This window comes from Chlorocebus sabaeus, chromosome 18 (assembly GCF_047675955.1).
Source record: "Chlorocebus sabaeus isolate Y175 chromosome 18, mChlSab1.0.hap1, whole genome shotgun sequence".
NCBI classification, from domain to species: Eukaryota; Metazoa; Chordata; class Mammalia; order Primates; family Cercopithecidae; genus Chlorocebus; species Chlorocebus sabaeus.
In genome coordinates this window covers 45,903,501-45,923,257 of record NC_132921.1, presented here as the reverse complement: position 1 = coordinate 45,923,257, position 19,757 = coordinate 45,903,501, and the positions used below count along the sequence as shown (strand labels likewise).

Here is a 19,757-nt window from a genome sequence, read left to right as displayed (position 1 = left end):
CTAACTTGGTAGGACTAACTCTCCAAACTCCTTCTTTGTATATTTCGTTGAAGCTTGATTTTGGTCTTTGTTAGAGAAGTTTATGATAAGCCTTCTTCTAGTATGTGAGCTTTCTAGTATTCTTAGCTGAAGTCTAGGACATTAAGATATCCCTCCATTCTATGCCAGAACTTAAATTTCTCATAGTATTGTCCAATTTGTAGCATTTCTATATAGTTATGTGTCAGTTAGTGATAGGTGTATATTCTTAGAAATGTGTTAATAATCATTGTGCAGACATCATAGAGTGTACATACACAAACCTAGCCTACTGTAGACCTAGGCTATATAGTGTAGCCTATTGCTCCTAGGCTACAAACTTGTAGGGCATTTTTTTTCTTTACATTTTTATTTTTATTTTAAGTTCCAGGGTAGATGTGCAAGCTTGTTACATAGGTAAATGTGTGCCATGGTGGTTTGCTGCACCTATCAACCCATCGCATAGATATTAAGCCCAGCATGTATTAGCTGTTTTTTCTAATGCTCTCCCTCCCCCAACCACACGTCCCAACAGGCCCCGCGGTGTGTTATTTCCCTCCCTGTGTCCATGTGTTCTCATTGTTCAGCACCCACTTATAAGTGAGAACATGTGGTATTTGGCTTTCTGTTCCTGCATTGTTTTGCTGAGGATAATGGCTTCCAGCTCCATCCATGTCCCTGAAAGAAAATGATCTTGTTCCTTTTTATGGCTGCATAGTATTCCATGGTGTATATGTACCACATTTTCTTTATCCAGTCTATCATTGATGGGCATCTGGGTTGATTCCATGCATTTGCTATTGTGAATAGTGCTGCGGTTAACATATGCATGCATGTATCTTTGTAATACAATGATTTGTATTCCTTTGGGTATATACCCAGTAATGGGATTGCTGGATCAAATGGTTCTAGAACCTTGAGGAATTGCCACATTTTCTTCCACGATGTTAGAACCAATTTACATTCTCACCAGCAGTGTAAAAGCATTCCTATTTCTCTGCAACCTTGCCAGCGTCTGTTGTTTCTTGACTTTTTAATAGTAGCCATTCTGACTGGCATGAGATGCTATCTCACTGTGGTTTTGATTTGCATTTATCTAATGATCAGTGATGTTGAGTTTGTTTTTATATGTTTGTTGGCTGCATGAATGTCTTCTTTTAAGAAGTGTCTATTCATGTCCTTTGCCCATTTTTTAATGGGGTTGTTTCTTTCTTGTACATTTGTTTAAGTTCCTTGTGAATTCTGGATATTAGCCCTTTGTCAGATGGATAGATTGCAAAAATTTTACCCCACTATGTAGGTTGCCTGTTCACTCTGATGATAGTTTATTTTGCTGTTCAGAAGCTCTGATAGAATCAATATTGTAAAAATGGCCATACTGCCCAAAGTAATTTATAGATTCAGTGCTATTCCCATTACACTACCACTGACATTCTTCACAGAATTAGAAGAAGCTACTTTAAAATTCGAATGGAACCAAAAAGAGCTCATCTAGCCAAGACAATCCTAAGCAAAAAGGACAAAGCTGGAGGTACCACACTACTGCACTTCAAGGCTACAGTAACTAAAACAGCATGGTACTGGTACAAAGACAGACACATGGACCAATGGAACAGAATAGAGGACAGAGAAATAAGACCACACATCTACAACTATCTGATCTTCGACAAACCTGACAAAAACAAGCATTGGGAAAAGGATTCCCTATTTAATAAGTGGTGCTGGGAGAACTGGCTAGCCTTATGTAGAAAATTGAAACTTGACCCCTTCCTTACACCTTATACAAAAATTAACTCAAGATGGATAAACACTTAAATGTAAAACCTGAAACTATAAAAACCCTAGAAGAAAATCTAGGCAGTACCATTCAGGACATAGGCACAGGCAAAGATTTCATAACGAAATCCCCAAGAGCAATTAAATTGCAACAGAAACAAAAATTGACAAATGGGATCTCATTAGAGCATATTACTGTACTGAATACTCTAGGCAGTTGTAACACTATGGTAAGTATTTGTGTACCTGAATATAGAAAAGGTATAGTAAAAAGTTGATATTATAATCTTGTGGGACTACTGTCATATATTTGGTCAATTGTTGACTGAAATATCATTATAGAGTCTGTGACTGTATTTCTATTCTGCTTTCAACCTTGTAACAGCTACTCTTTGGTAAGTCGTGCAATGAAAAAGAAAACCAAATAGGAAATCAACAACACTAAAAGTTGATTCTTTGAAACTGTAAATAAAATTAATAATCCTTTTCAAGATGATCAACCTACTATGAAAGAAAAAAGATTACCAATATCAAGACCTAAAAAGGATATATCACTATAAGTTTTAATTATATTTTTAAGTATTGAAGGAATGTTGTGAACAATTTTTTGCAAGCACTTTTGACAACTTAAACGATATAAATTCCTTTAAGTCAATAATATACCAAGATTGGTACAAAAAAGTAGAAAATTCGAATAACCCTGTATCTGTTAAAGAAATTTAATTTCTAGTTAAGAACTTTCCCATAAGTAAACTATACACCTATCAAAACTTCACTTGCAAATTCTACCTAGTATGTATTGAAGAGATAATGTCAGTCTTACACAGATTATGTCAGAGACGAGAACAGGGTGTCTCAGCCTTGTCACTATTGATGTTTCAACCAGATAATTATTTGTTGTGAGAGGCTATCCTGTGCATTGTAGGATGTTAAGCAGCATCCCTGGCCTCTGCCTATTAGATGCCAATAGCAGCCCCAAGTTGGGACAATCAAACACCTCTGTAGACATTGCCATATGCCTTCTGTGTGGCAACATTCTCTCCTCCTACCACGCTTGAGAACCACTTGGACTATAGGAAGAAGGAACTTTTCTCAACTTCTTTTGTGAGGTCTGAACCTTGTAAAGGCATTAGAAGAAAAGAAAATGACAGGCCAATCTTCCCCATGGACATAAATTCATGAACATAAATGCGGGGGGAAAAAAACCCCACAAAAAATCCTTAACAAAATATCAGCAATTTAAGTTCGGGAATATGTAAAAAGCATAATACAGCTTGACTCAATAGGCTTTATCCCAGGAATGCAAAGTCAGCTTAACATTTGAAAATCAATCAATGTAATTTGCTATATTAGCACAATAAAAAAGATTTTAATCCATTTTAAAAATTAAAGAAAAACTTCATCTCAAACAGATGCAGAAAAAGCATTTGACATAACTCATCCAGTGCCTATTCATTATAGGAAGAAAAAAAAGACCTGTCATCAAGCTAGAAAAATGATAGTGTCAACAGAGATACGTCTCTTTAATAATAAACACCTTTAGGAACAAGTTAAAGATGTACACTCTTGTTCACTTTTATTCAACATTGTATGGGAGATTCTAGTGTGATCAGGCATGAAAAATATTGGAAAAATATTGGGAAGAAGTAAGCGAAACTGCCTTTATTCTCAGATAACATGATTGTATACATGGAAAAATACTAAGGAAGCTACAGAGACAAGTACTAGAATTAAGTGAATTTAACACAATCACAGAATACAAATTCAATGTATAAAAATAAAATTTATTTCTATATAATAACAGTAATTAGCATAGAAAATAAAAGAAAGCATTTATAGTAGCATCAAAACCATCAAATAATTAAGAATAAATTTAGCAAAAGAAGCAAAATATCTCTACATGATAACCACAAAATACTGCTGAGACAAATTTAAGAAAACTAAATGGAAAGAAAGATATGCTCTTGAATTTGACCAGTTGGTATTGTTATAAATATCAAAATTTTTTTCCAAACTGAATCTTAGATTCAATGCAATTTCAGTCAAAATACCAACATACTGTTTTATAGAAATTGGCAAACTTATTCTGAAATTTATATGGAAATGTGAAAGGACTAGAATAGCAGTGACAGTCTTTAAGTTATTCTAGAAGACTACATTGAAGGACTTATGCTACCTAATTTTAGGTATGTAAATTAAAGTTATGTAATAAATACAGGTTGGTTTTCACCTTAAGATACATAAATAGATTGATGGAAAAGAATGGAGTCCAGAAACAGACCCACACACTCATATGCTCAACTGTTTTTTGACAGTGGTGCCAAGCAATTCAGTAGAAAAAGGAAAGTTTTTTAAACAAGTAATGCTAGAAATATTGGATATAAATATGGAGAAGAAATGAACCTTGATTGCCACCTCACATCCTAGCCAAAAAATAATTTGATCTTGAGGCATTAGAATGTGAGTGGTATGAGAAGGGCATCCATAGAAGAGGACAGCTGGGCACAGAATATCAGAACTTGTGCACGGTGAGGAGGGCTTCCCTATGGGAACTGCACTGGTGTTGTGTGATGGAGCTCGAGCAGAATGAAAAGGAGGTATCCATGTGGAGTTTGACCTTGCATGGGGTCTTGTTACCCAGAGGGATGAGGAGAGCTTCCTTAGGAGTAGCCCAGTCATGGCTGGGTAGAGAATGGGTTGTAGGGGAAGAATAATTTTTTCTTCAACCCTCACAGGTTCTTAGTTGGAATGAACCTATGTAAAAAAAAAAAAAAAAAGATTAACAAGAGAAAAATGAACATACATTTATTAGCATGTGTGTTTCATATGTAGATGGAAGAAACTCTGAAAATGAGTAGTTACCAAAGAGGTAGTTTTCATTCCAGCTTTTATAGCATCTTCAACAAGGAACAGTAAAATTTTAGAAAACTAACGAGACAAAGGTAAGGGACTTTAAATTCCTAAAGGTAGCAAATTGAGTCAAGGAAACTAAATGACAGATAAAGGCTAGTTGGTAAAGCCTGTTCATGTAGATTCCCTGGTGTCATCTCCAGATGATGAGGATCTAAAGTTTTCTTCAGTGTTTAACCTTTGTTCTCCCCAGTAGAAGGCAAGCAGGGTGCCTTTTGTCTCTGTAAATCTGTGTTCAGCTTTTAGGCAGTTAAAGGGAGGGCAGAGAGCTTTCCTGTGTTTGCTTTTTCTTAATTGTCCTGAGCCCAACAATCCTTCATTTTGTTGGGTAGCACATTTTGTCTCCCACAGTGTCCACAGTGTCCATACAGAGGCGCACTGGCAGAAGCAGCCCAGAAGCATGTGTTGTGAGAGGAGTAGGCTGGTAAAGGATGAATAGCTGTGGTGACAGAATATTATTTTAATACAAAAGTATTAAGTAAGTAATTATGGTACAGGGGCTAAAAGGAAATTATTTAAGCAGTTAGAGAGGGTAAGAGAGTCCTCAGTAAGGCTTCCCTTTAAACAAAAAGCAACCCCAGATCATTTCTTTTCTAACAAAGAACAGCCTGAAAAATCGAGCTGCAGACATAGATTACCAAGCTGGAAGCTTGCACGGGTGAATGCTGGCAGCTGTGCCAATAGGAAAAGGTTACCTGGAGGCCAGGCATGTTCAACATGGAGGCTCCATCTTCCCTTTTCTTTATCAACCACATGTACCATAAAGGAACAGGCAACATGCTGCTGGCAAGGTAGAGAACCCATCTCCATAATAAAAAATTAGGGTGCAGTGGCCACCTTCTTCATGCACTGTGAAAATGGCACACTTGGTCCGACCAATCTTTTGGGCCCTGTGTAAGTCAGACACCGCCTCCTCAGGCTTGTCTATAAAACCCCATGCATTTAAACACAGAACCAGAAAAACCACTCAGGAGCCCCTCTCTCTCTGCAGGAGAGAGAGCTTTTCTCTTTCTCTCACGTGTTAAACCCCCGCTCTTAAACTTACTCCTTGTGTGTCTGCATCCTTGATTTCCTTGGCTTGGGGCAACAAATCTTGGGTATTACCCCAGATGAATGATGCCGCTTCAATTATATTATGGAAAATGGCCAGTTTTTTTCATTGTTGGAGAAGGGATATTTCTATGGAAAGAGAAGCAGCTAAAATGAACCCTGTTGGTTTAGAGTTGGAATTTTGAAGATATTAGTATAAACTCTGTATAAACTCATGTTTTTCAATATAGAGATACCTATATATAGAAATTACTATATAGGTACAGACATGTATTCTCTTTCCATATCCACAGCAAGGACTTGGAAGCTATGGCAATCCAATAGCTTTCTTTTTCTTTTTCCCCAATACAAGGTACCAGACCTTTTCAAAGAAATGTCTGGTTCCAGGGCTGGTTCCGAAACTGGACAATATAGCAATTATTTAGGTATGATATGGCCAGCACCTGAATCAGGCCATTGGAAATGAACAGAGGAATTAATAGGTATCTATCTGTTTCTTCAACCTAGATTTTATGGTCTTCTAAATCAAGGACTTGTTCTTTTTCTAAAAAAAAATAAAAAAAAACTCATGCCAAAATTTGAGTATTTCATGTGCTATTTTTTCTCTTATACTCTCATTCCCTTAAATGTCTACCTTTCCTCCCCTAATTTTCCTCATGTCACTAACACCCCTTTCCCTCCTGGTGTCCCCCAAGGATTTCCTGCTAGTGCCTTAGAGAATCCCTGTTTCATAGGAAATGTACTCTTTTCATCCTGCCTTTTTCTAAAAGAATGTTTTCTCCCACTCTTCACAATAACTCAGTAATTTTCAATCCTATCTGGACATTAGAATCACCTATAGAGCTTTTTTTAAAGGAAAGGAGAGTGAGAGAGGGAAGCAAACAATATCCAGGTCCCACCCTAGACTGATTAATTCAGTTTTGACAAGTGGGTGGGACTCAGTCCGTCACTCTTATTAAAAATTCTCTAGATTATTTAAATGTATTGCCAAGCTGTGAATCACTGCCTAAAATCAGCATCTTTTCTGAGAGCACCACTTCTAATAGAGGCCATTCTTTCTGTCACATTTGATAAACAACAGAGAGAGGAGTGCCAGCATTTTTCTTGCAAATCTCTTTATTTATGTGAATCTAAATATATGTCTAGTTTGATTGCAGCAGTCCATCCTTTTCCATCGTTTGTTTTCCATCATTGTCTCACTGGGACCTTGACAACCCACTTAAAGTCACTTTCTCCCCCGCAACTCCTACCATCATTCTGTGAGATCCCAATATGCATATGGTTGATCTCTCCATTGCCATAGCTAAAGAATTTTTGCCTTCCTCAGTTCACTCCAGCATCATCCATGGCCACACCCAGAGTTTGCTATCACCCACTATGGCTTCATCAGAAAAATCATTGAGTCTGTCATCCCAGCCTCTTCCTTTTTAGCTTATGTTCTCATGTTTCTCACATATACCATACCAAGGGTTTTTATATTTATGGTGTTGTTGCTGTTTTATTTTTGCTTTACCTTAAAGGGATAGCTAAATTATTTATTTCCCCTCATTTTTCTGCCAGTCCCTGTTGCCTCACTTTCTGCCAGTCCCTGTTGCCTCACTTTCTTCCTGGACCAAATGGTTGACCTAAACTACTTTAGTATATTTATTTCCCTTGATCCCCAGTCAGCTGCATTGTCCCAGTGAAATCTTAACCCTAGTTCGAGCTCTCACACCGTTTTCTCTGCTTTTTAATCTCTGCACCTGAGCCCTGCTACAAATGGATGATTTCTATTTCTGTTAGGGCCTCAACATTTCAGGAAAATCTTTTTCTTTTCATTTCTATTTCAAATTCCCTCAATACATACTCCAAACCTTCACCTGTCTTCTCAATACCCACTTTACTCACAAGAATGACTGTATCTCCTCCTACACCAAGGAAATTGAAATTGAAGCATATTCTTTCTCAACTCTATCTCCCTCAACCCTACCACCTCTAAACTCACTCAGCCAATAGCAAAAAGCCATGGAGTAACTGATCAAATTACTTTCTTGAAATATCTTCTCAGATGTTCCATAAGCACCTCAAGCTGCACTTAATTTTTCTCACCCTTCCCCAATCTTCCTCTGTATTGCTTATCAACCCAAAATTCTGCCAGTCGTTCTTGACTTTTCTCTCCCTCTCTTTTACATCAAGTTCTGTCCTTTTAAACCCTAAATATTTCTTAAACGATGTCTTTCCGTTCCTACTACCTCCTCTCTATTGGAAACCTTCATCTCTCATCAGAGCTGTTTCAGCAGCCTTCCACCTCATTTGGTTTCCTGCAGCCCATTCTCTAAATGGTGCCAGAGTCATTTTTCATAAATTCAGGTTGTATCATGTCATTTTTCTCCTGAGAGCCTTTCAGTGACTCCACCTTGGCCACAAGATAGCGTTCAAGCCCCTCAGTATGGAAAACACAACCTTTCATTATCTGACCTGCACTATCTCACCTGCTTCATCTCCATTCCTCCCTATCACACACCGAAAATTTAATGCTGTAACAATACCCAGCTATTTAACTTTCCCAAAATATGAGCTGAAGTTTCGTATGTTGGTATATTTGCTAATACTGTTTCTTTTACTAGAACATTCTTACATTTTTCCTTATCTTCCAAGGTTAAGTTTGAATATTTCAGGAATCTCCCTTCTGTTATGCAAATAAAGTTAGGTGCCTAGCCCTTGCGCTCTCATAACATCCAGTATATTCCTGAATTACTGCATTTGGCATATGGTATTAAAAATTCTGTTTCCACATCTATCTCCCCCACTAACATCTCTTTAAGAACAGGAACCAGGGCTGGGCCAGGCCTGGTGGCTCACACCTGTAATCCCAGCACTTTGGGAGGCCGAGCGGGCAGATCACAAGGTCAGGAGTTCAAGACCAGCCTGGCCAACATAGTGAAACCCCATCTCTACTAAAAATACAAAAATTAGCTGGACATGATAGTGTGCGCCCGTAGTCCCAGCTACTCAGGAGGCTGAGGCAGAAGAATTGCTTGACCTGGGGAGTGGAGGTTGTGGTGAGCCAAGATCGTGCCACCACACTCGAGCGTGGGCAACAGAGTGAGACTCCATCTCAAAAAACAAACAAACAAAAAAAGAATTACCTCATTCTTTTTAATGGCTGAATATTGTTCTTTATGATGAATATGTACCATAATTTATTCATTCTCTTACTGAATGATATTTGCTTTCAATTTTTCACTATTACAAATAATTCTCCAGTGGTTGTCCTTGAACAAATATTCTCATGCTGTTGTTCATGTAATTCCGTAGGAGAAATTCCTTTTTTTTTTTTTCTTTTTTTTTTTTTCTGAGACAGAGTCTCACTCTGTCTCCCAGACTGGAGAGCAGTGACATGATCATAGCTCACTGTAAGCTCAAACTCCTGTGCTCAAGCTGTCCTGCTGCCTCAGCTTCCCAAGTAACTGGAACTATAGGCACATGCCACCATGCCTGGCTAATTTAAAACATTTTTTTTTCTTTAATGATGGGGTCTTGCTGTGATGCCCAGTCCAATCTCAAATTCCTGGCCTCAAGTGTGGGATAAAAGTAGAACTGTTGAAGGAGAGATGCATTTTCATTTTGTGTTAACAAGTCACTCACAAAAACGTGATACCCATTTGCAGTTCCTGCAATAGGTATTAAAGTGCTCTTGTCCCCACACACTCACTGACACTGAGTATTAATGGAAGATCTGCTCTTGTTTGTAGCCCTAGGAAAGAATCCAGTTTAGAGAGGAGTTTGTAAGTTATAAGAAAAAGAGATGATTGACAGGCCATAGTCACAGAGGGGATGGGTCAAGATGGTATCAAGAGTGCAAATAAAAGGTAAATTTTTTTTGAGACATTAGGAGAGGAATAGTAGGTGGGTGAATATGGAAATAAATACAAATGAAGGAAGACATTTTTCATGTAGTCATCTTTATTTTAGGGAAATTAGAAGCCAGGTTCCCAGTTGAGATGGAGGATTACCAAGATGGAATTTTGAATAAAGGTACAGAAAAGCTTCTGTGAAAATGCTGTAAAGAAGCAGAAGGCAGTCAGTATTGGGAGTTCAACTGAGCTGAGAATGAATCAATTTTGGGGAAGCCAATGGTTGGGGTCACATTAATTTTTCTACAAGAACAAGCAGAGATGTAGTCATTGGATTTGCGTGGGTTTGGGGCCTCCGGGTTGACATAAATTTATATAACATTCACAATAAGGTACTTTTATTTTCCGTATTTTCCTGTTCCATGAGTGCAATTTGTATAGCCCTAAGTTACACATCTTCTGGTTGGTCTGCAGAGGAAAATGATCTCTGTGTGTGTTCTGATTGAAAAAAAAAAGGAGAGAGTATCACTTGTACATTTCCTTGTGCCTACTTTATTAAACCATATAACTAATGATTTTATTTTCTTTATATAATTCTGAACATAAAACCATTTACTTTCTTGGTTTTTATTAATAAATTATGATATGAGCAAACACTGCTAAAAATTCTGATCAGTATAAACCAGAGACATTTATAGAAGATTGTGTGATTTGAATACTGGTCAAAGGCCACCTGGAATAAGTGATAGACCTGGCAACACTCCTTTCAGCTTATTCTTGTCTAGAGATTCCCTCTGCTTCTGGGGAGTTTAAACATTTTAATTTTAGAATCTTGTGTTTTCAGTAGCTGCCTCTATGCGTTTCCAAGTCTTTTTCTTTAATTTTCACATTATTTATGGGCATAGGGAAGACAAAACCAAAGTGTCATGAGTTTGTTGTGAACAAACATGAAGAGGGAACAATGAGAGATAACACATCATTAGAATATTTCTCCCTAAAATAAGAAAAATATTATAAGAGGAAATGTGCTAATGGTGGGAACACAGTTTAATAGAGAAGAAAAATGTACATGTGTTAATTTTCATTAAAATGCCTATTCTATATTTGTCTTGTTGACCTTTCAATGAAATTATGTAAGTATGGAGTCTAGTTCTTTTACATGCACTGTTACACTACTTCTTACATACTTTGGGTACATAATAAATACTGATAACAATTGAAAATTAGAAACACAAATGCATTTGTGTGAGGCACATTGGTGATATTTTAATCCCTAGTGTTCATTTTTAGTACTTGGAAAACATCTTAGATATGCAAGTCTTGTTTTAGCATACTTTTTATTTCTATAGATAGCCTGGTTCTTAGTCATACTCTGCGACTTTATTAGCTGTTTCATCAGTTTGAATCTTATTTCCCCAAATCCCAGTGTGAGCTTTTGGAGAATAAAGACCATTTATTTTCCAAAATTGTTGTGACAGGACACAAAATAGATGTTGAGTAAATTACTTAAATTACACCTCAATAAAAAGTAAGATAAAGAAAGTTCTTAATGAATTGCATTTAAACCCATATTGAATTTAAATATCTGTACGCTCTATGTCCCCTTCTGTGCCTTCAACAGTTCATTCATCGTTGTTCTTTCAGTTTCTTAAAGTCAAACTGTGATGGCTGGCTGCTTGGAACATCATCATCCATTAAAAAGTACCAAGAAACCCCAAACAGTGGAGAGAATAGGAAGGAGAAGAAGACAGTTGGGTTTCATTCGCATATGAAAGATGATGCCCAGTGGTCATGTCAAAAGAAAGATACGTATAGACCCCAAAGAGGTAAGTTTAACAACTGTAGTGGCAAAATGAGAAGCTGGTAGGTGAAGGTAGTTGCTAGCCAGTGAATTTCAGATGATTTCCTACAATGCTGAGCAAAAGTCAAATGTTTACGCACTGAAGTGTGCCTGCAAGGCCACAGGTAACACATTTACTAGATTAGTGAATTGTATCTGCATTTTTCTTAGAATACTGGAATGAAAAACTGTATCCAACTTGTCCCTCTTTTTGCAAGCAATAACTGTTAAGAATTAGTCAGCAGTAAGTATGGTCATAGACTAAAATAATGTTCCAAGTGAGTAAAGAGGGTAAGATACTGAACATAAATCTCTCCTGGAAAAATAAACCCTAACAACTACAGTTAATCCTCAATTGACTGGAATCATGGGGAGGGTGGAAGAGAGGTCATGGACAACTCCCCATATTGTGACTAAAGCAAAATCTCACAAGTGTAAAGCATATTTTGCCTAGCAGTCTTTTTAAGTGTCAGTAATACTTCCTGTTATATGTGGTAGATTTTAAAGAAATCAATTATAAATAACTATGTTAAATGTTGAGTGAAGCAAATTTATTTGTTTCCCAGTTCCAGGAGAAGCTTTTGGCTTAATCTATCCTGGCATCCTTACAGGATCGACTTTGGAAAAGAATGGAGCAAGTCTGAGCTTTATTGTACAGAAAAGATGTACAGGAAACAAAGGCCCAAAAAGACGTCTGAGCCCTCTCCTGCTCACACTTCTTTCCTAGGTGTCCTTTTTCCCTTCTCACAACCATTAATCCTGATTTCCTTCTTATTTACCTGTTTTTCTACTGGGCCAGGACCTTTCTACCTCTGGTGTCATGCAACCTACTTTTCATAATCTCTGTAGCCACTCTTACATTTATTTATTTGAAAATTGGGCAGTGCTTTGTGAGATCTTGCAGTTGTATATCTCCCTGCCTTTTTTCATCTGCTACTAGCTCTGTCATGCTTTTTCGGTTTGATTATGATTAATCTAGAAATTGTTTAATCCTATTCCACATAATTGAGAGATGATAAGTCGTTCAAATTTTGGGAGGGAGGACTATCCACAATTTGAAATAAAAGCAAAAGTACGTTTTGTTTGACATAAGGCAAAGAAAGGTTTTGTAGACTTCCATTGCTTTAGAACAACTTAGAAGTTTCTTTTTGGACATTGCCTCCAAAAATAAAACTTAAATTGAAGAAACTTTATGAGGTAGAATCTTTACTTTCTCTGTTAGCGGTCCTTCAGAAATGGAAAACCCTTACCTCAGCTTCCTCTGCTTTTAGTCATTGCACTTTGGAGAGCGAAGAACTAGTCGCAACTGGTGTGGTGGTTACACTGCAAAGCTTAGCATAGTCTTCGGTTAACTTGTCTTCAAATTTGTGTTGTGTGGCAGCACTAAGATAAAATGGCAAAATGAGAAAAAATATAGTGTAACAGCAAAAGAACAAATAACTTGTGTTATTGGTTAAGACCGCAGCAACAGTAGAAAGCAGCAATTGAAAAGGCACTTTGAGAAAGATATCATCAGGCCAGCCCTTGCTGTGGTGGAGGTTAATCTCTCCTGGGCCTAGCTACAGAAGCCAGAAGCCTGAAAAGGGCTTGTGTCCAAAAAAATCAATTTCTAATTTGAAACAAAATCATTTTTGACTAACAGGGGTTCAGAACCCATTACTTTTTGCTGTATAGTCTGCTGACATTTCAGCACTTTCTGTTGTGCACAATGAATCCTAATAGTCATTTTATAATGTTGCTATACCAATCAATTTAACCAAGAGAAAGCTGTTACAATTCTGCAAAGTTTTCAGGAACAGTTTTCACTCATGGTTTTATTTTTTCTTCCATTAGGTTTTTTTCCCCTTTTTTTTGTGGGGGTGGGGGAAGGTTGTAGTGTTACAGTTAAAAAAAAAAAAAAAAAAAAGAATAGAAACTTTTTCATCTTTTTAAGAGTTTTTATTTTAAGGCATTCACAGAAACTACTGACTCTTTTCTACTCATGAAGAAGACCGTCTTGTATTTTCCTTTTCTTTTATTCTAATATGGTGCTGTTAGCAAAATTATGATCTACATGACCATTAAAGAGGCTAAAGTTGCCCCCCTTTGAGCCATTCTGCCCATTGCACAGCTAGTGTATGCAGATTATAGTACAGGGCAAAGTTATTGCATTGGCATTTGCTGTGGCACCCAACCAAATGGGAGATATAAACTTTCCATGGATGTGCAGTAGACTTGGAAACCCTGTTTATCATAAGGCCGATGACCTAGCACTAATAACCTAAGTTACACTGCTTGGTTTAGCACCTTCTTAATTGCTTTACCCTCTTTAGTGTGTCTGAATTTTTTAATATACTTTTCTTCTGTCTTACATCTTTTGTTTCTTTTGCTGTTATCCTTTACTCATTAAGTACTACATAGGACATTTACTACAGGACCATTAATCTTTATTAACAGTCTCTTACTCCCTTACCTCTCCTATCCTCCTCACCATTCTGCCAGCTTTATGATGCTAAACATGTGGGGAAAAAAAAAAAAACAGACTATTGTCTCAAGAAACAACCTTATGATAGCAAAGATATGTACAGTATTATCAAAATTACACTTAAGATACATAAACTTGTTCATTCATCAGTTTTAGTTGCTTTTGTTGAGCAATGTCAAACAGGGAGATAATACTTGGGAAAATCTAAACTTGAATAAAGAACTTTTAAAAGGCATAAATCTGGAAACACCTGATCTTCATTCCTCTTTTTTCCTCCCTTGCAGCCTCAAAACATTTTCCACCAGCTTGCCTAGAACCTCCCTTTCCTGAGCAATCATCAATATTCCCTTTTATCAGAATCCTCAAAGCTGAGGGCATTTTTTCTTGTTATGGTGATGGGCTAGCAGAGGCTGTGAAGCCACTGAGCGCGCAATTTCCAGAACTGGAATGTTAAACCTGAACTTGGCACTGCCCCTTCCTAAGTCAGGCTGTAAAACCTGACTTTGGCCGCTCCCTTCCTCCTTTTCATTCCTCCTTCGTGAAACTCTTAAATTCCCTTAAAATGTTGGCAGAGGCTGAACCTAGGATAATTTGGATTTACCTGATGGTATAGATTGTGCCCTTCATTTTGCCTTTGGGGTTTTTTTAGGTTATATGATTTTATATAGCAGCTGCCACTAGTTGAGATCCCCTAGTAACTCCCAAACACTTTTTTTTCCCCACTGGACGATGATTATTCTAGACTCAGCTGAAGTAAAGAATAATCTCAGAAGCTCCTAGTTGTTCCTGTAAGTGAGCCTGTGCTTAAAATGATGTGAGTACTCTTCATAACCCCAGGTGGATTAAAGTAGGTGACATGCTTAAAGAAATGAACAATTGGAGTGTCCAAAGTACAGAAATCATTTCTATCTTGCCTCTAAGGAGCATTTCTCCTGTTTCTTTAATTATTACCATCATGATCATTATTCTTTGTTCAACCATAAAGGTACCTTAAGATACTACTTCTGATACCCAGAAATCTCAGCTGAAGATACGCCAAAAGTTGATGTCTTTGTCAACAGCACATAGAATGCAAGCATCATAGAAGGCTATGAATAAACCCAGATATGTAGGATAAATTTTCCTGGCCAGTCCACTAAAAAAAGGAATTCAAATGTAGGAGACTAGTGTTAAGAGTTGATGTTGATATATATGAAATATTATCACCTAAACCAGAGGGTCTACATTTCCCATTCTCTAAAATGGAAAGAAATTTCTCAAAACACTATGTGGTTTACTTATTTATTATATATGTTTTGTATCTTCTCCCTCAGAATATAAGTTCCATATGTTCACTGTTGTATCCCCATCTCCTACAACATTGCTTAACATGTGGTATGGTAGGTACTCTATACATTTGTTGAATGAATTAACATAACGTTGTATATATTGATTTTTCTTTCGATGCCCTTATTCTGTGACTCAGGTAGACTTTTTCACCTCAGTACCTGCTGTGATTTATTGATTTAAGCAAAATATATGCTTGTCTCTTCAAAGTTCTTATGGTGATCAATTGGTAATGCTAAAGAGAAATCAGTAGAGTGGGCTCTTAAAAATAGTACTGGTCAGGTGTGGTGGGTCACGCCTGTAATCCCAGCACTTTGGGAGGCTGAGGCAGGAGGATCACCTGAGGTCAGGAATTCGAGACCAGCCTGGCCAACATGGTGAAATCCCATCTCTACTAAAAATAGAAAAAATTAGCCTGGTGTGATGGTGCGTACCTGTAGTCCCAGCTACTCAGGAGGCTGAGGCAGAAGAATTGCTTGAGCCTGTGAGGCAGAGGTTTCAGTGAGCCGAGATCACTTCACTGCACTCCAGCCTGGGTGACAGAGCAAGACTCTTGTCTTAAAAAAAAAAAAAAGTGCTGCCTTAGGAGTCAAGAAAATATGGGGGGAGGGGGTTCTATTTTCTCATATTCTAATTGAAGTTTAATTTATATACACTAAATTGTAGAGGCTTTAAATGTATAGTGTGATAAATTTTGAAAAGTATATATACCCGTGTAACCACTACCCTAATTAAGATATAGTACATTTCCATTTTCAATAAATCCTCATCCTCTTTTCTAGTCAATCCTCCTGAGGCTTTTCGTCTTGGGTTGCTGATGGCTGCCTTCTCACTGCATCCTCACATGGCCTTTTCTGTGTGTGCATCCCAGGAAATGCTTCCGCTTCTTATAAGGACACCAGCCACTCTCAGGCCCACCCCTATGACCTCATTCAACTTAATTACCTCTTTAAAGGTCTTGTCTCCAAATATAGTCATTTTCTGAGGTGTCCTGGACTTCAGGACTTCAGATTACTTAGGGAAGGCACAACTAAGTCCATAACCACTTTCTTTACAATTTTTGTGCTTTTTCTTTCTCTTTCTTATCTAATCAGACCATTTAGGGGTTTTATTACAACATAGAATACAATGAAAAAAGTAGACTTCCATGCCTTGTTCCCAACCTTGTAGGGAAAAGATAGTCTTTCACCATTAAGTATGATTTTAGCTGGAGGCTTTTTTTTTTTTTTTTTTTTTTTTTTTGAGAAGCAGTCTTGCCCTTGTTGCCCAGGCTGGAATGCAATGGCGCTATATCAGTTCACTGCAACCTCCACCTCCTGGGTTCAAGCAGTTCTTCTGCCTCAGCCTCCTGAGTGGCTGGGATTACAGGTGTGCACTACCACACCCAGCTAATTTTTTTTTTTTTTTTTTTTTTTTTTTGAGACAAGAGTCTTTGCTCTTGTTGCCTAGGCTGGAGTGCAATGGCATAATCTCGGCTCACCACAACCTCCGCCTCCTGGGTTCAAGCGATTCTCCTGCCTCAGGCTCCCGAGTAGCTGGGACCACAGGTTCCCACCACCACACCCGGATAATTTTTTGTATTTTTAGTAGCAACAGAGTTTCACCATGTTGGTCAGGCTGGTCTCAAACTCCTGACCTCAGGTAGCCACCACGCTAGGGCAGCTGGAGGCTTTTTGAAAATGCTCTTTATGGGGCTGAGAAAGTTTCCTCCTAGTTTGCTGAAAGTCTTTATCATAAAGGGGTGTTGAATTTCATCAAATTTTTTTTCTGTGCTTATGATCATGTTATGTTTTTTTCTTCTCAGAAGGTAGTTTAATGATTACACTGATTGGGAGATATTGCGGTGGTAATTTTTTTTTTTTTTTTTTTTGGTAGTGACCTTGTCAGCTTTGGGTATCAGAGTTATGCTAGTGTCATACATGCATCAGGAAGACATCAGTGCAAATGGTGTGGTAGGTACCTTCAGGGCCTCATCTTTCCCAAGAAACAGTGAAAAATCTTGCAAAAACTGTCAGAATCTACCTTATCGGAACTCTGGAGGATAGTGAAAGATTTACAGGAACAAAACCGATTCTTAGGAGAAAAGCTACTGAAGCATTGTAGGAGGACTTTTCTAGAGTTAACTTAGTCTTGCCCTACCCCAAGCTTGTCTAACCCGCAACCTGTGGGCCATATGTGACCCAGGACAGCTTTGAATGCGGCCCAACACAAATTTGTAAACTTTCTTGAAACATTATGAGATTTTTTTTTTTGCAATTTTTTTAAAGCTCATCAGCTATCATTAGTGTATTTTATGTGTAGTCCAAGACAGTTCTCTCAGTATGTCCTAGGGAAGCCAAAAGATTGGGTGCCCTTCCCTCCCCTCTTCCCAGCGTGGCAGCAGTCTAAAAGATGGCAGCCTGAGTTCCAGGTGTTAGTATCTGCCCTCTGGAGAAGCACAGCAGACCCTGTTCTCAAGGGATTGTTTCTCTGTTTTAACCTGTCTGTGGATTCCCTAAAGGGCTGAGACCTGGAGCCTGCCTTTGTTTTGTTTGACTAAACTTTCTCGGGCAGAGAGTGGCTACATATAGGACATTCCTTGAAAACGCTGAAAATCAGATGAACACACCACTGGCGCCTGGGGTTTAAAAAAGTAAATAACAATGAGGCAAACAATAGACACACCAAAAAGTAAGATAATCTAGACTAAATGGAAGATCTGAATAGACCTATATAACAAGTAAAAAGATTGAATCAGTAATCCAAACCTCCCAACAAAACAAACCGACGACCAGATGGCTTCACTGATGAATTTTACCAAACATTTAAAGAATTAACACAGATTCTTCTCAGACTCTTCTGAAAAATGTAAGAGGAAGAAATACATCCTAATGAAACAGGAAAAGTTCCCCTATCCCCCTCGCAGAGTTTGTAACGGGGGAGTGGCTCGCTTCTTCAGTGCCCTGCTGCTCAGACCTCTAGGGGGAGCATGCAGACGGGCAGGCTGTGGGGCTCCCACCCCACGGCAGCATCTGGGGGTGAATGTCTACAGCTCCTGAAGCGCCAGTGGGCTTATGCTGCTGTGTGCTCTTTTAGTTTTGCCGTCTATAGGTGGCTTGTGTTAACCAGCTCAATTAGACCCTTTACCTGTCACAAGGACAGAGGGCTTTCTGTTTCCCCGGTTCTTGCTTTAGTGTACGGAAAAAACTGGATCACATGTGGGCTTGGAGAATGAATGCAAGGTTTTATTTAGTGATAGGAATAGCTCTCAGCAGATGGATGGGGAGTCAGAAGGGGGATGGAATGGGAAGGTAGTTTTACCCTGGAGTTGGGCTGCTTAGCGGCTGGACTCTCTTCCAACAGCTCTGGCCAAATTCCCCTCGCTGTCTGCATCGTTCCACCAGTCAGTGGCCTGCCAGTGGTATCTGCCTGGTGCCTCTTGGTATGTTCTTACGCTCCTCTCGGCGTCCAGCTGCTTGTGTGCTCTTCTGCCGGTGTGTTCCTCTTGACATCCACCAGCTTCTGTCCCTTCCCACTAGGGTCTTGGGGTTTTTATGGGTACAGGATGTGGGGGTGGCAGGCCAGGGTGGTCTTGGAAAATGCAACATTTGGGTGCCAAGCAGGAGTGCTTGTCCTCACCTTGGTCCATGGGTACAGGCCCAATGGTGGAACCCTCACCAGGGACCCTGCCCTTTTCCTCCCTGCACTTCCCTGCCCCACTCCCTTAAGAGGCCAGCATTACCCTGATATCAAAGCCAGAGACAGATGTCACAAGAAAAGCAAACTATAGACCAGTATTCTTTATGAATATGGATGAAAATATAGTTAACAAAATACTAACAAGCCAAATACAGCTTATTAAAAGGATTATACATCATAACTAAGTGAGATTTAGCCCAGGAATACAAAGGCAGTTCAACATAAAAAAATCAATGAACGTAATACACATTAATAGAATGAGTAACCTCATGATCATCTCAGTTTACACAGAAAAAGCATTGGCAGTCCAACATTCTTTCATGATATCTGCCCAACTTTATAGGAAATTGTTGACTCTGCCATAGTAGGTCACCAAGGACAAGGAGAGGTATTGGAAGAGTACACATGAAAAGTTGTTATAGGACACAACAGAAGTGTCACATATAATATCCACTGGCTTTCCACCTGACCACACATAATTACAAGGAGGACTGGAGAATATAATCTAGCTGTGTACCTAGGAAGAAGGAAGGAGTACATTTTGGTGGATAACTGACAGCATCTGCCACAACAGCATTCTTCATAATAGCCCCAAACCAGAAATACTCCAAATGTCCCTCAATAGCAGAATGGATAAAAAGTCACAAATGCATACAATGGAATAGTACTTAGCAAATAAAACAACGAAACTGCAGTACATAAAAATTATCAGCATAGGTAAATTTTGCAGACAATTTAAGCAAAAGAAGTCTCAAAAATAATATATATAATACGTTTCTATTTTTATAAAGTTCAAAATCAACAAAGCTAAATGACATATTTAACCAAACACATAAATGGTAGAACTATAAAGCATAGA

At 38.4% G+C, this 19,757-nt stretch overlaps 1 protein-coding gene across 12 annotated transcripts in view; it reads left to right on the top strand.

Annotated features, from left to right (window-relative positions):
* The window catches only part of KIAA1328 (KIAA1328 ortholog), a 354,206-nt gene that overhangs the window by 277,624 nt on the left and 56,825 nt on the right, over window positions 1–19,757 (top strand). For all 12 annotated transcript variants that reach the window (XM_007974232.3, XM_007974231.3, XM_007974233.3 and 9 more), the window contains one exon: window positions 11,235–11,416. In XM_007974232.3, coding sequence (XP_007972423.3) covers window positions 11,235–11,416 — 182 coding nt within the window. The remainder of the gene's footprint in view (window positions 1–11,234; window positions 11,417–19,757) is intronic.